The sequence below is a fragment of the Labrus bergylta genome, chromosome 18 (genome assembly GCF_963930695.1).
Source record: "Labrus bergylta chromosome 18, fLabBer1.1, whole genome shotgun sequence".
Classification (NCBI taxonomy): domain Eukaryota; kingdom Metazoa; phylum Chordata; class Actinopteri; order Labriformes; family Labridae; genus Labrus; species Labrus bergylta.
The window spans coordinates 3,360,622-3,376,162 of NC_089212.1; the positions used below are offsets into that span (position 1 = coordinate 3,360,622).

Here is a 15,541-nt window from a genome sequence, read left to right on the forward strand (position 1 = left end):
GCCGCACAGGTGGATGACTAAAGAGGAATCCTGGGAAGACCAACAAAAGCACCCCCACTCCCCGCCTACCCTCACACTGCTCCACCCAACATCATATCATCTCTTGACCAGAGGAGCTCAACTGGTGCTGTCATGAGTTTTTAATAGGTCAAGCTCCCATGCACAATTAAGACCAGCCCTGATAATTCCATCGTTGCTTGAGGGCCTGAGCTCACCATGGTAACACACACACACACGCACGCACGCATGCACACACACACACACACACGCACACAGTTCCGGTCAGGATCAATGGGCTGATTGATTGAGTGAGGACAGATATCTTGGCAGGAGGCCTGACATGGGTATGGGATGAGTATGGAAGAGATTGGCCTTCAACAGTCCAATCATTTTGACTGTTAAGGATCCACTCTAAACTAAATGAAGATTTTCTGGCAGATACAATATATTGAACTATATTGAACAAATAAGGAATTAATTTTAAAAGCTTTATATCTAGCAAAAAACTAGATTAATTTCCATTCCATACCTGAAATAAAAAATCTGATATTAAGTTGTAGTCATGCCAGGATTACTACACAATTTGAAATGTAGAAATTATCTTTCCATTCTTATTCAATGAAATTTCAGACTATATTGTTGACTGTATTTACGACTGACTGTATTCTTTCATCTTTTCAATCTTTATATTTTTAATTGTAAATTTACAAGATAATTTCCCCCCATTTTTTATTCTAAAACAGTTGATGCATTAGAAAACTGCAGTCACTTTATCATCCCTGCAGCCATTTTTCTTTAAAATGCTTATGCAATAATTAATAAACGCAGACAGAAGGTTTTCTCAGCTGGAAAAGTCGTTGTTTTTTTTATGTACTGATTAACTCAATAACTTACATCTTCACTCAAGCTTAAAATTTGGTTATTTTTGAGGCTAGGACATGTATCTGCAATAAATATAAAGTATTTTTTGCAGATGTGTTGATGCTGTTCAGTTCAAAGGCACTTGTGGAAAACCTGTTTGGTGTAGTGGCAGCTCTGGGCAAGAGTGTCTGACAGTCACGCCTCAGACTCTATACCGTGTGTTGGATGACACTCTGACCTGCACTCCCTTATACAGGAGTGAACACTTTAGCTGATCTGGCTGCCAGGTAACACCGTGTGCTTTGCTGTCATCATCCATTTTTTAAATTCTGAAATCTATAAGTAAGACTACAGAATTGGATAAAAGTCTGACAATCATGAGTCGTAATTTAGTCATGTAAATATTAGTCTTTTCTTATTGTGTTTATTGTTGATATTTAATGTTGTACCTGTACATAAGAGAGCACAGTTCACCAAAGTTAAATTCCTTGTGTGTGTAAGCATACCTGGACAATAAATCTGATTCTGATTCTGAAATACAAATATTGTTCAATCTCTTTTTCTCTTTCACACTAATCCAGACCTGAAAGTTAACTTTTCCAGTTTGTGTAGAACCCCTTTTCGTTTAACAGTGTTTTCAAATGACGAGAAATATAAAAGAAAATGCAAACATTTACTTTACTGACAAAGCAAAAAAAAAGCCATGCATTTATCAAAAGTGACAGTAAAGACATTGACATAAGGCATTTTCCCATTAGACACAATTGTTGCATACTGATTGCTGCCCCCTCCCCTCTCCCCCTGCTGGTCTGCTTACACATTAGTAACATAGTCCCGTGCCTGAGTACACTTGCGTATGTACACATTCCGATACAGCATGGTTTGTTTGTGAATCTGCCCAGAAACACAACGAAGAAGCAATCATGGAAAACCACTGAAGTGAGTCCATCCTGCTAACAGTGGAAGTTTGTGTTATGTCTGAGATGACAACAACGACAGCTTTAAAGATGAAATGGACCTGTGCTGCGAGGATACAAAGGTTTTTGAAGCAACAGGATCTGTTTTGAACTAGCGGGCCACTTCCTTGCTTGAGCATGATTGCGTTTACATCTCCTGCAGACCGTACTCGAGTACACATCGTGCCCAAGACATCCTCTTCAAGCGGACTCTGCACAAGACAACCTCTTGCAACACCAATGCATTTGTGTTCACACTTAACAAATGAACCAGACTTTGGGGTCAAGTGTACTCGGGTCACAATAATTCGATGCACGTTCCCTCTTAGAGCAAGAATGACAATTGAAACCACAGGTAGGGACACACACACAGGTGGGGGGACACACACAGGTAGGGGGAAAGACACATAGACAAATACACACAATAAATACACTTTGGGAGAGATGTCAACATTGTAGCACAGGAATACTAATTGGATACTCTACAGACTGTATCCTAATTGCCTATGAATGAAGTTGAGATAATTAGATTTGTTTTCTGTCTGCTAAAGGTACGCTGTAACTGTAATTGCTTCCTTCTGTTCTATTTGTTTTTTAACTGTAGTTCATTAAACACCAGAGAGTGAGACATTGTCACTATGTCTCTCATGGGTAATTCTAATCCACAGAGATAATTTGTTCTGGAAGTGTCAGTCTCTGTTGTGAAGACAACCTGCGATCTATCCGAGGTCACATAATGCGACATAACGAGGTTTGGCACAAAATAGTGTATTTTCCGTAGCTTGTCAGTGTTTCACAGCAGTAAATTAACCAATTACTCAAAGAGTCTGCAGCCTTCAGCTTCTGGTGAGGCTCGCTTCCTTGCTTAGCTTCTCAAACCAGGAAGAGGTCATAAGTTAATAGTGATTTTATAAAAGTCGGGGGTAATTAAGTTGCATTAACTTTAGAAAATCAGGGTAGTGATTTATTATTCCAACGACAAAGCTATTAGCAAGTGATGGGCTCAATGTAGCACTGAAACACCCTGTTGACCTTGCTTGTATAGTGCAAGGCAGTTCATTACAGAAGCAGGGTCGAAGGTGGGCCATTTGCTGGATTATTGACATCACAACGATTGTTTAGTCCTCTGACGACATAGCTGACAACAAAGACTGAAGGGGCCAGGACTCCAGTGCTTGTGGGAGCATTAAAAGCTGCCTCTTGGGTCTCCAGGATACAGTAACCTCCAGGCTCAGAAGAGCCCTCATGGTTCATTCATTGATGAAAAGAGAAAAGCAGCCTTGGCTAATCTATATCAGCTCATTAGCAGTGACGTATCTAGTGGGGTAATGTTTCTGAGACAATTAAGGTTGAAAGGAAAAGGACTGGAGGGAGTCTTGGAATCCAACTTCACACACAACCTGTCATCAGTTGTGGTATGTCTGAACGAGGTGCATTTCACTACCGGCTCAATTAGTCCCCTTGTTCTTCATCCCTACTGCTGACTACGATGTCTTGGAGTAAGAGAAAATTGTTTGTGAGTGGGTGATATCCTATTCTAGTTAGACATGAACATGGTCTCAGGGACTTCATCCATTGGTTTCTAAAGACACGTTTTTAAGCACAACAGGGACGATGATTAAAATAATGAAAATTATATCTCAATCTATGAACTTTGATCAATCTAGAAACAGACAGAGGTGGAGATAAGGCAAATAGCTACAATATGCCCCTGTCAGTCAACTCAACAACTCCCTTAATCCCTTAATGCAAATGTATGCAGAACCTAGCCTAAATATCATCAAAACAGATGAGTTACACTAAAATTCAGACCCCAGGGTTTGTACCAGGTAATAGATATGTTTATTTATGATGTAAAAATTTACATTTTATTATGGTGATTCCTAAGCTTGTGGAGCTAATGGACTGAAGGATCTGCAGGTTTTTGCCCTTCCGCATTAAATGTTTCAACACCAGAGGTCGCTGCTTGGTTATCCCAAAGATACACAACTGTGGCCTAAAGCACTAACGATACAAAATGTGCAGTATTTATTTAATTTTTGCCGGCAGCTAACTGTTACTGCATGCTTTTTAAAATGTTTCAGTAGTATAACTCTATAACACATTTAGGTTAGCGAACCACCTAGTTCCAAATTAAGAAGTACACGTGTATAGTGTGTAGTGTAAAGTATAGCTTTTTGTACAAAAGTGAAGCCAGCACAGAAGTGTTTTAAATATGCATTTCTTTCTAAAATTGGAAATTAGAAAATTGAGACTAAAGTTGACGATAAGGCAAATGATTAAAGATATACAATAGCTGTGACCATTGCAAAAATAAAATCTAAGATAAATGTGTATTCATGCATTTCGACCTTCTTGTCCAAATAGAGTTACTTCTAGTTAAAAAGAATTAGAGACACTGACAGCCAGAATGCAACCTCTAGGTTTCGGAATGGATGTCCACAAGTTAATCAGCGAGATCATATGGTTATTTCAACTTTTTTCGTCCAGTGCCTGGTCCAGCCACACCTATATTACTGCATAGTTGGTCAGTTGTGTTAAAGAAAAAACTATTTCACCCACAGGGGTCAGTGCAGCAGAGCCTGTAACCCAAACATGATTTAATGAGGCATGTTGTTACATGCAATGGCGTATCAGGTTAAATAGCCCTTAACCTTAAACACCAGCTGTGTTGCTCCCTTGTTAGCATGCTAATCAGTGCCGACCCCCTCTAAGAGAAATTCAGTGTCTAAAAAGAAGGCTATCCTAAGGTTCTGCATAATGCGTTTCATGACAACTCAGCGTTGCTGTACTGTATATAATAGCCATCATCTCCTAAAACATTAGAACAAGTACACGTGTGTGTGCTTTACAAATGATGTCACGGGCACATTACAAGTTGAATAATGTGCTCTGTGGTTGAAACTATGATAAACCATGTACTTAGTGTCAAAGAATTACACTGAAACATGATAATCCATATAATGCCTGCTTCAAAGATTAAAACTGAAAATATGATTATCCATATATGTAATGTGAGTGTGTCAAAGAATCATTTATAAGCTGAATAAAAATTCAGATGCAGTAAATCAGCTGGCCACTAAGAGTTCTCACCTTCTTGTGAGTGTGGGAGGGGCCGAGAAGACTAATACACACTGTAAGAAAGGAAAAAGAAGCTGTGAGCACTGAATAACCTGAGCTATAAAACTGGTTAAAAAGGGGAGGGGCAAGTGCTGGGGGGGGCATTTGGCATTTCCAAAAGGTGTTGGCATATGATTGGTCCTTAATGATAAAATAATGATTGTGCATTATTTCCTCCCAATCATAACAATAGGAGTGGTTATGTTGTAAATAAAATGAGTGCTGGATAAGATCATTTCTTTAAAGAAATGGATGTTTTTGCTTGCTGGATGACAATAAATATTTTTGATGCATGTGATAGTTTTCTACCAGGAAATATTTTGGTCCAAGAACTGAAGACAAAGCCTTGAGTCATCGTCCTCCTATTTTCATTATAATGACTGACTGACTCCCTTCTGTTCAAATGGACAAGAACACAGTGTATCAAACTGTCCTCTTATATTTTATTCATGTATCAAATTGGTGCATTTTTCACTTGCAACAAGACTTGGTCTTAAGAAATGTATATTTTCTTCTCACAAAACCTTAGAAATGAAAACAAAATAAAATCAAAGAGGAAATGAAAACATGGTGACACAGATGTTGGCCAAGTCGTCACTTTTCACTTATACAGATTAGGCTTCATTCTGTTTGTCGGGTTATTTTTTTTTCTTTGTGATGTGTTCAACTAGCTGGGACTGTCCTTTTAATCATACAATATATTTGCTGTCTTAAAATCAAACAAATGTGTTGATTCATTTTCTGTTTAAAGTTGTTGGAGATGGAATTGTTTATTTTTCAGCGTGAGCAGTATGTAGATATGTTTTAAGAAAGCAACTATTTACACAGTTTTCAGCTGTTTTTTTATTCTCCATATGGACTGGATTACCAAGAGTCTGTCATCATGTTAGGAGTCAGAAAAAAAACATCAAGCATTTCTTTGATCAACACCTCATGTGAGACATGTCTGGCCTTATCTGTGAGAAAGGAGGATGTGAACATAAATGAAAGGAAGGTTTGTTGTGGACAAAAGGTCACAGGTCAAGAGTTTCAGTGTCGTACAAGCATCTTTCAGTATTGGTTTAATCTGTGGTCGAGGACAGGGGATCCAGTATGGCTGAGCGATATGGTCCAAAAATTATAACTCAATTTTTTTTTTTTAGCTCAATGATGATACACCATTTATAGCTCCATATTTTCTCTGTAAAGAAATAACAAAAACAAAGTCAGTTCTGAGTCAAATCCACATTGGCCAAATTCCAAATGTTACACAGGCTCTTTTATTAAACAGCCAGCTGCACAACATCAACATGTAATGAGTATTACATAAAAATAAACTACCATTTGTTAAGTCAAAATATTAAATAAAAATTATCTTAAAGCAAAATAATAAAAATGGTTCCTTAACTGCAGCACTAAATACATAAAGCTGTGTATCTTGTTATGCAGGCGCTTGTTTTTCTGTTTTGCTTAATGCTTATTTAATACCATTTTCCAGATATAAAGTATTTATCAGTAACCTTTTCTTCTGTTTCTACACAGTCAGCTCTGGCAGGCCAAGTCTGTTACCACAGAGGAAGCAATTTTTTTCATGTGTCCCGTTTATGTCCTGCCTAACAGTCTTGGTTAAAATGCCAGGGCTATTATGTATCAGGTCCAAAACAATTAAGTAGAACAAATTGCCTATCTTCAAAGTAATTGTTCATAATTATTTGCTCTGATAAGAACAGCCCTGGATGAAGAAACAAGCCCCAAACGGCCCACTTGTCTGTGTGGTGAGTCGATCTGTCCAGAGGCAAAGCTACTGTGTTAGCATAAGTTGTCTGTCGTCTTGTAAAGCGAAAGTTGAGATATATTGATATTGTAGAGAGTGCTACCACAGATGCCTTGTCCCCCTCCTCACAGAGCAGATACAGACTGTACTACTGTGTTACTACATAGATTGTCTGTAAGTCGTTTTACTATCCAGGTTTGCCAAAAACTAAATTAAGTGAACAACAATTGCAAGTTTTCCTCCATATGTGGGTGGGTGTTTTTGGCGATTACATTTTGTCTTATTAACTTATAATAAGCATGAGAATTCCTCCCTTTACCAGTAACACTGGAGTGTTTCATACTTATAACCGAGGCACAGACAATAGATATATTTAAGGTAAAAACTACTCCTAACATGAAACAATAGCATGAGTATGCCTAAAATAAACAATCATTTAAAAAAGGGGAATGTGTTTTCTAAGTTTTTACATTCACAAGGAAATAGTCTGATGCCTGTGGCCTCAGCTGTCACCAGGGCGAAGGTGTTCACGTGAAATAAAATGACAAAATACATAAAATCAAAAGCAAAGAGCATTACTCCTTTCACACGGATTCAGGGAAACAAAAGACAGTAGACGGCAGACAGACAACACCTTCGAGGCATCACGAGAAACAAAAAGACAGTCAGATAGAAGGCAGCACAACAAAAAGGAAGCATGCGTTATGAGCAGTTACCATGGTGATGTTTTAACAAAAAAGTTGCAATGAAATACGCAAAACCTAATCTTTCTGTCTTTCATTTAACGTTATAATAGGTGATTTTAGACCTTTGTTACGGCTGCTTCAGATCTCTACATTTCATCTGGGCACCCTAAAATAACAAGGCAATGAGCCCCACCACACTTTCTGCATTTGACAGAAATTGATCAAATATTTTAATCTTATATTTAAGCGATCATTTTGAACCATGTGCAGTAATAATCGATAATCTTTTAAGTCAAACATAATTGTATACTTATGCCATTAATAATACCCCCTCCTTTAATTCTGATAGATATATAACCTCTAAAATTAGGGGCAATTTCTTCATTTTCCACATGGACAGTGAAAATGCAACTGTTCAACAAGAAAGCTCAGTCCATTCTGTCAATGTCATTGCTGCTGCCTGTTTACTTCCACAGCAGTTTTATACTGTATACAAACTGTTCGAACAGTTTAATATACACTTTAATGCATTCGTGATTATTTAATTTAACATTAATAACATTTCTTTAAAGACATTTTGTTGGAGAAAAGACTTGAGCGTTGACATTATTTGGGGAAAAGTTTGAGGTACTGTAATTATACTTTGTTTATTCTGATACATTTTGTTTTAAACATGTTAACCTCTCCTACAACGTCTGCCACAGTTGGTAAAGCAGCTCTTTTAAATGCAAAGAATGAGATCTACGCTGACAGTGTCTGCTTTCACTCCTAACATTAACACCCTGTAGGATAAGAACATTAGCCCCAGTAATCCAAACCTTCTTTTACATTTTTCCTTTTTTTATGCTGAATGCTTTAATGCTCAGGCTAGCTAAGAAAATCCAGATGACTCTCGGAGTTGGCAGATGACAGACAGCCCCAGGGCCACTCCATTACAAACAAACAAATCAACAGCTCCAGCAAACAGCGTCCTACTGGATATCTCCTCCTGCCAGTCAGCTATGAGCTGCAGCTTTATAGCCTCTCTGTTCTGTGTGTGCGAGCGAGAAATCAATGTGTAATCATATTCACACTGTCTTTGGCAGCAGACATTGGGGGCAGACATGGAATTGAGATGACCCGCTCAGCACAAAAAGGGAGCAGGAGAAGCCAAATACATTCCGATAATTTTCAGTCTTTGTTTTGCTTCTTCCCCATGTGCCCGACACAAAATCTCTCCAGGTTAAATTTGACAGAGGTGACTCATTTTCAATCAACTCGATTATTGTCACAGATGACGTGTTTGGCACCGAGATTGTTTTTTTGCATGGATTAATTGAATTGATGTATATCCCTCATGTCTCTGAGGTTCACCACCTGTTAGCTTACCACTGTGGAACAAAAAAAAAAACTCTGTGACCTTTAGAACAAAAAGGTGCTAATGTGTCAAACCAATTCATGATAACCGCCATGGATTTTCTTGATCTAAATGTTGAGCATTGCCTTTTATGCTAATTGTCTTGCCAAGGGCGTAATTTCCATATGCTCGTATCATTGCTTATTTTACACAGAGCACTAATGTGGCTAAACGCCTACACATATCTTCCTTCAGGGAGGAGCAGGGCTCGTTGTGTGCTTCTGTCACATGGCAGGGATGGCCCAGGACATCATGATAATGATGTGCAATGTGTGCATTAAAGCCACATTCAATTTCACACTTTGAGAGAAAAGTATCACAGCCAAAGGGTAATGTGATCAGCAGGAAACAGGAAAAAAAATCAATGATACAGAGAGCAACACAGGAAAGGGACGCTTAGATACAGAAATGCTAATGCAATATATGAATCTTACCATAGGGCATTAGTTGTTCATTAGCCGGAATCACTATTTAGAGCAAAGAGGTTGCTATAGATGGCCATCATAAGCTTGGGATTATAGTAGCTGGACTCATACTTGACAGGTGACCTTAGAGGTTTGTTCATAGTTTCTGCACAACTTACAGCGCACTAACTACTTCTTCAGCTTCTGTTCATCAAAGCAACACTGTTTACAGGCTTAGAAGTTGAACATCTTACAGCAGATGAGTTAGACACTAAAGACAAAAACAGCTCGAGCAATTCCGCGGATCACAGCCATTAAGTATTCATCTCTTATTTCCATCCCTTTTAAATTGCAAGCGCCAGTGAAATGTGTGGAGACAGCTCGCCCAGCTCAATTATTCAAAACACGCCAACTGCATTGTGGCTAACTGAGGGCTTGAACATGATTATGCACATATATTTTCCTTTGTACTCTGCGTCACCTACTTTCAATGATGATCAGCTTTGTTTTCTTTTTATCCTGCACATATACATGCATGACATTGACTGTGCCTGTTTCAGGGTAAAGGAAAAGGCTTCAAAGACATGAGGCCCTGGTTGGTTAGTTACAAAGATAATCACTTAATGTTTGGGTAAATTATATCTTCGTCTTCCTTCGTCTTGGGAATTAAGCGTCCAGATGATCATCTTAAAAAGACAAACATGTTATGTTTAAATAGTGGAGGTCTCTTGAATCAGGACTAATCCTGGTTGCTGAAAAACTAGTTTCAAATCCATTTAATGCCAAAGAGTTTAAAGATTCCATATCCAAAACATGAATGAAAATGAAACGATGCATCATGGACTGCACTAAAACGTCATGTGATATGCATGAACTATGGCCCCTGTCTTACACCCAGCATACAGCTGCAAACTGATGTTTCCTACTGATGCATCAAGCAGCTCTATCCAAAGAGCCACTAAAGTTCTTTACAGTTGTATAACGTTAATAATAACAAATCTGACTGTTCCTGACATTTCTGAAGATTTGAATAAAGCAATGAAGTGATGCTGCTGTGCCTTTATGTAATGTGCACATGGACACTCTGTCTCTGTTCTGCAGCATGGGGATTACTGCAGCTGATTTAACTGCAATGCAATCATCACATTATTTTAAGCAGTTGTTCATGCATACTCTACATTTTTCTGGGCACCACGTTAGGAGTAGGGATGTTCCTAGCAACAAGCAAGAATAACATGAGTCTGACCTGTGTACAAACCACATGTTAAAAAAAAAGCTTAAATTGGACCAAAATAGCAAAGTTTCATTCTTGCATTTGGTCAAAGTTTGATTCCTGTTACATCAACAACAAAAAATTATATTACAGGTGATTATTTCTCAGCCTATTTGTGCCACTTGCATTTGATCACCAATTTATTTGCTGTTAAAATAGCAAAAGGGGGAAAGGACAAACTTGCACCAGGCTCATTGCATCATTAAGGCTGTGTGTCTTAGATTTGATTACAAAGGACCATTAACCTGGTAGATAGAAAGCCTTTCTCCGTATGAAAAGATGAGAGATGGTGTCATAGACAATGTCCTTATTGCATTGGTCTGTTGAAGTATGTCAACTTTACATGCACAAAGATAAATATTCATTAAACATGTTAAAAGTATTATTGAGTGATTGGCATGCTGAGAAATACAAATATGTTTTATTGATAAAGATGCTTGAGCGACATCAAAGCACCCGATGTCATATCTGAGCTGCTGGGCCTGAGACGCAACTATTTTTACCTCGGTAACTTAAACGTCTTGTCTTTGCCAGAGAGCTGAGCCAAAGTGTGCACACAAAGTCACGCACACACACAGGAACACCTTCTCTGCCTTCGTTTACACCTAAAACTCGAAATACACATGAAGTACATCCGTCTTTCCTCCAGTCCACTCACACTAACTCTTCTCTCTCACCAGTCAATATATTTCACTTTTTCCAATTTCACCCGGCACTCCACCCATCTGCTCTCAGACTTGTGGCTCATGATAGGAAAAAAAAAAAAAAAAACATTTAAGGAAATAAATAGACCCTCCGTCTCCCTCCATTTCACCATCACTTCAGGAGACAAGTCGACAGAAACTATTTTCTCATCTTCCAAGGTATGAAAATGAATGATGCTGGAGGATAAGGGAGATCTGAAGGCAGACGCTTACAAGATGTTGCAGACTACTAGATCAGTAAACTATATCCAGCTCTTTACCTGAGAGAACATTATGAGAAAGGATGTCTAAATAGCAAACACAGCAACACACTGCTTCATTCTTTGAGTATTAAAGTTCAAGGCTACCATAATGTTAGATGAAAGTGAGAAATACTTTACTGCCTGCCTTCTGCATTGACATAATTAAGTGGGTAGCTTGCAATGATACATCGCACCAAAAAAAGCTTGTCACGACAAAACTGACAAGAACTTCAAAAAGGTGCTCAAAAAGTCATGGCTGATGTGTTCATTAGAAAGTTCTCCATGCGCAGAGGATATCTTAGTATGAGAAAGCTTGCTGGAAAAATTAAACTCCCGAGCAACAGGGCGAATGTGATACCTTCGTTCTTACCTTCCTCCCACCCCTGGGGGCTTCCCGCCTTCTTTTCCATTTTCTCGTTTTTTTGCCCCCGCAGGTCGCCAGCAGCCACTATGCTCCATGTGAACTCTGGGGTTTCCTCCAGGTGCTGCTCACATGTTCTGCTGTTGCTGCCAGGGCAGCGGTGATCTGTTAAGACAAGAGTAATTTTACATGAGGAGATGAATCTGAGGCTTCTGGAGCATTATTTTAGGGTTGGACATTTACAGAAATCTAAAAACACAGAGCACTAGCTTATGAACGAGTACACTCTGGTTTGATATTTTTGTCCGTAAAGAAATACATTTCCATATGTTTAATAAAGCTGAAGCTGTGGCTGTAGAAGTTACACCTCTGTGTGCTGTTTATTATTTTCTTACCAAGTATATCGATTATGGCAGACCTAGAATGTGCAGTTACACAAGTTACACTAACTGAGTGAAACCTTTGTAGCTTAGAAGACCTCGTGCGCGCGACTAATGAAACGTTACTTGGGTATTAACGTCATGTATGATTACTCTAGTACCAGAGTACTCGTACCCATCCTACATCATTTATGGAAAAACCTCATAATGAATAATCTTTCATGAATACCTACTAACTTAATGATGATGGTCTCCATATTATTGATGATGGTAATGACGATGGTTTTTGTTTGATAACGATGACTTATAAGATGGTTTCTATACTGATTAGAGCTCTCAAGAACTGCCCTCAATGTTGTGCTTTGCCTCTGGTCACTTCCTGTCAGCACCTGTGTGTCCAATCAGACTCTAAGCTGATCGTTTGCTCTTACTGACATTGTTCCCTTTTTTCTAGATCCTTGCTTGTGTTGTTCTTACTCTCTGATGTACGTCGCTTTGGATAAAAGAGTCTGATAAGTGAATTGTAGAATTGAATCTAAATATAGAAATTATTCTAATTTAAATATTAGTATTAAGGAAGCAGTAATAAAACATTCAATATTACAATATTGCCAAAAGTAAAGCTTACAAAGCTAAGGTTACAATATAGAATTCACAATAATTCAACATAATTCAATGGGGGGGGTTAACTGTAATTAAACATGAACCTAAATGAATTCCAAAGCCCTTTTCCTAAAATCGGAGTGTATTAGCACAATATTAATATATTAAATAAAAACATTTCTAAACATCTTTCTGACTGCTTCGCAAATAAAACTTTTAATTACATGAACAATACTGAAGGTGTCCAATTAAAATAACAATGTTGTACAGCTTGTTATTTCAAATTTAAATGCATCTTACTTTACAGTGCATAAAGTAGTGTTCTGTAACCTTTAATAGCTGCTCCCTGCTGTACAGTGCATCTTTTTTTATTTGGGAGGGGGATGTGGTTGGTTACACAAATACAGTTTTGATAAAAAAAAAAAAAAATGCCCAAAGTTGGCTGGGTGCAGAAGAGGGTAAAGTGTTACTGCCTAAAAATCCTCCCTAAAAAATTACTTGGAGAGAAAATGAATGGTCTGCTATCCTCCCACTCATCCTCTCTGTGTCTCCAGCTTTGCCAATATCCGTCCTCCCCTCCATGTCGACAGACCTCATGGAAACTCTTTCGGCTTGGTAAATAGCTGTTTCAAAAGGTTTGGCCACTTTTTTAATGACTTCTCACAAAAGGTTCTAGAGAGAAACTAGAGTCTCTTATAATTACCTTCATTACCTATCCAACGTTTTTTTCCGCACCATTTTCCTTTTTTCATGTTTTATAGCTATAACATAATGTAGTGTTCATAATGATGCAGTTTTTAACAGAGTTGTAGACTGGCTCTTTGTAGCATTTAAGGTTTTAAGCCTCTAATACATGTAAGAGGAGATTTATATTTAAATCGGGCTACACAAACTGTGTGATTTTAAAAATAGAAAATAATTAACTTGACCAATCACACTTATTGTCACCTTACGACATTGAGTAGAACTACACTGGATTCAAAAGATCACACATATAGCATTAGGACAGTTTTAGAGTACCACTGTCTATTAGGAAAAAATCATGTTAGCATAGTCAGATGGATTGGACAATTTGGAACACATTTGCCATTCTCCTCTTATAAATACTTAATCATTCAGTATGGAAAAAATAGTATCACAACAGATAACATACACTGAGCCCATGAGTTTACATACAGTAACCAGAGTAACATTATATTTCATGGCAAATTGTGTCAGCTGCATGTCACATTTTGTTTAGACACAGATTATATTCTAAGCAATCATTAAAAGTCTGCAGGTTTCATTTGGTTGTTTCAATGTAAATCTTAATAAGTCTGGGTTTTGGTTAACTCATCATTAGATAAATGCACTACTTTGTCAAAGTATATTATTAATGTCAAGGTCAGTGTTAATCTCATCAACAAAATAAATGACGAAAATATTTGTTGACAAAGGTCTTTTTAAATTAGTCAACTATGACGATAATGAGATGAAACTCCGCTATTTGACGATTTGATAAATAATATTACTTCATCTAATTGAATGAAACGAAAACGACATTACAAGTGACGATTATCACGTACCCCCTCAGCTGTTCTAAAATCATTGTAAACCATAGCATACTTCATCAAAGGTGTGTGTGTGTGGTGAGTGCAACAATGTGCAGCCTGGAGCCTCTCGCCTGCAGGTCCGTGAAGCCCCGCCCCCTGGAGCTTCTGATAATAAAAATAAAAAGCTTGCTTCTAATTTTGTTTTGTTTTTATTTTGACTAAAATATCTTCTATTTTCGTCAGCTAAAATGATTTGCAATTTTAGTCAGTGACTAATTGACTAAATTAAATCAATAACAAATGACTAATATCTGACTCAATATAAAGGACATTTTCGTCAGCGACTATGACTAAATTAGAAAATGGTGTGAAGATTAACAATGGATGAGGTCTACATAAAGTTGCAACAAATTTAACGTTACTGGTTCTAAAATAAAAAGTAAAGACACGATTAAAGGGGAACAAGATTCACAGGCTCATGTAGATCAGTTAAGAAGTTAATTGCAAAGTGCTCCACATTGTTCTCACCATGTTTTTGACATGCAGCACCAAAGCTACAGTGAAGGTATACACGCCTTCATTGGAGAAAAAAAAGTCATCATTAAAAGAGATCTCTTTAATCTCCTTAAATATTTCAGTCTACAGTATTTAACATATATTATGAGACTTGGAACACTGTTTGAACAAGATATCAGTGAATTGAGATGTTGGACTGAATCCTAAAAAGGAGCTTTACCTAATGAGGTGGAATCAAGGCTGCATTAGACTGCCCTTAAATTACATTTCTGTCCACTTGAGGAGGCAGCTGCCTTTAGAGAATCAAAGCGGCAGTCGTTCCCATCCACTTAGTGGCAGTGAGGGTAATGGTTTCCATGCTTAAAACTTGTCATTTGGCTAAAAACATCGATTCCTGTAGCCCATCACCACTGGGGACCTTGAGGACTGATGAGATGTGCTGGAATTGGGAAATTCAAGGTTGCAGTGAAAGCTCATTTCCTTTCCTTTAATAGACATTTTTGCAGAATGGTTGGCATGAAGGAATGTGTTCAGTAAACCATAAGGAGACATTACAGCGACAAAGAACTAGGATTAGTTCTGTTTTTTTTTTACTTATATAGATGTTTACGGTTCCCTTTGGTTCATCAATTCATTGATTGTAATACTATCACTTAGGACTTTCTTTGCAGTTTAAAAAACAAACATTTAAAGATGATTTGAAACTCACTTAAATCAAATGAGATATTCAAGTTTTGTGACCTCATGTCTTCCA

The 15,541-nt window shown here is 37.8% G+C and overlaps 1 protein-coding gene across 2 annotated transcripts in view; it reads right to left on the reverse strand.

Moving 5' to 3' along the window:
• alk (ALK receptor tyrosine kinase) overlaps positions 1 to 15,541 on the reverse strand; it is a 384,869-nt gene that overhangs the window by 197,944 nt on the left and 171,384 nt on the right. The window contains exon 3 of one of the 2 annotated variants that reach the window (XM_020643122.3): positions 11,766 to 11,921. In XM_020643122.3, coding sequence (XP_020498778.2) covers positions 11,766 to 11,921 — 156 coding nt within the window. Of the gene's footprint in view, positions 1 to 11,753; positions 11,922 to 15,541 lie in introns of both variants that reach the window. The other variant, XM_065966045.1, reaches the window with a different exon arrangement.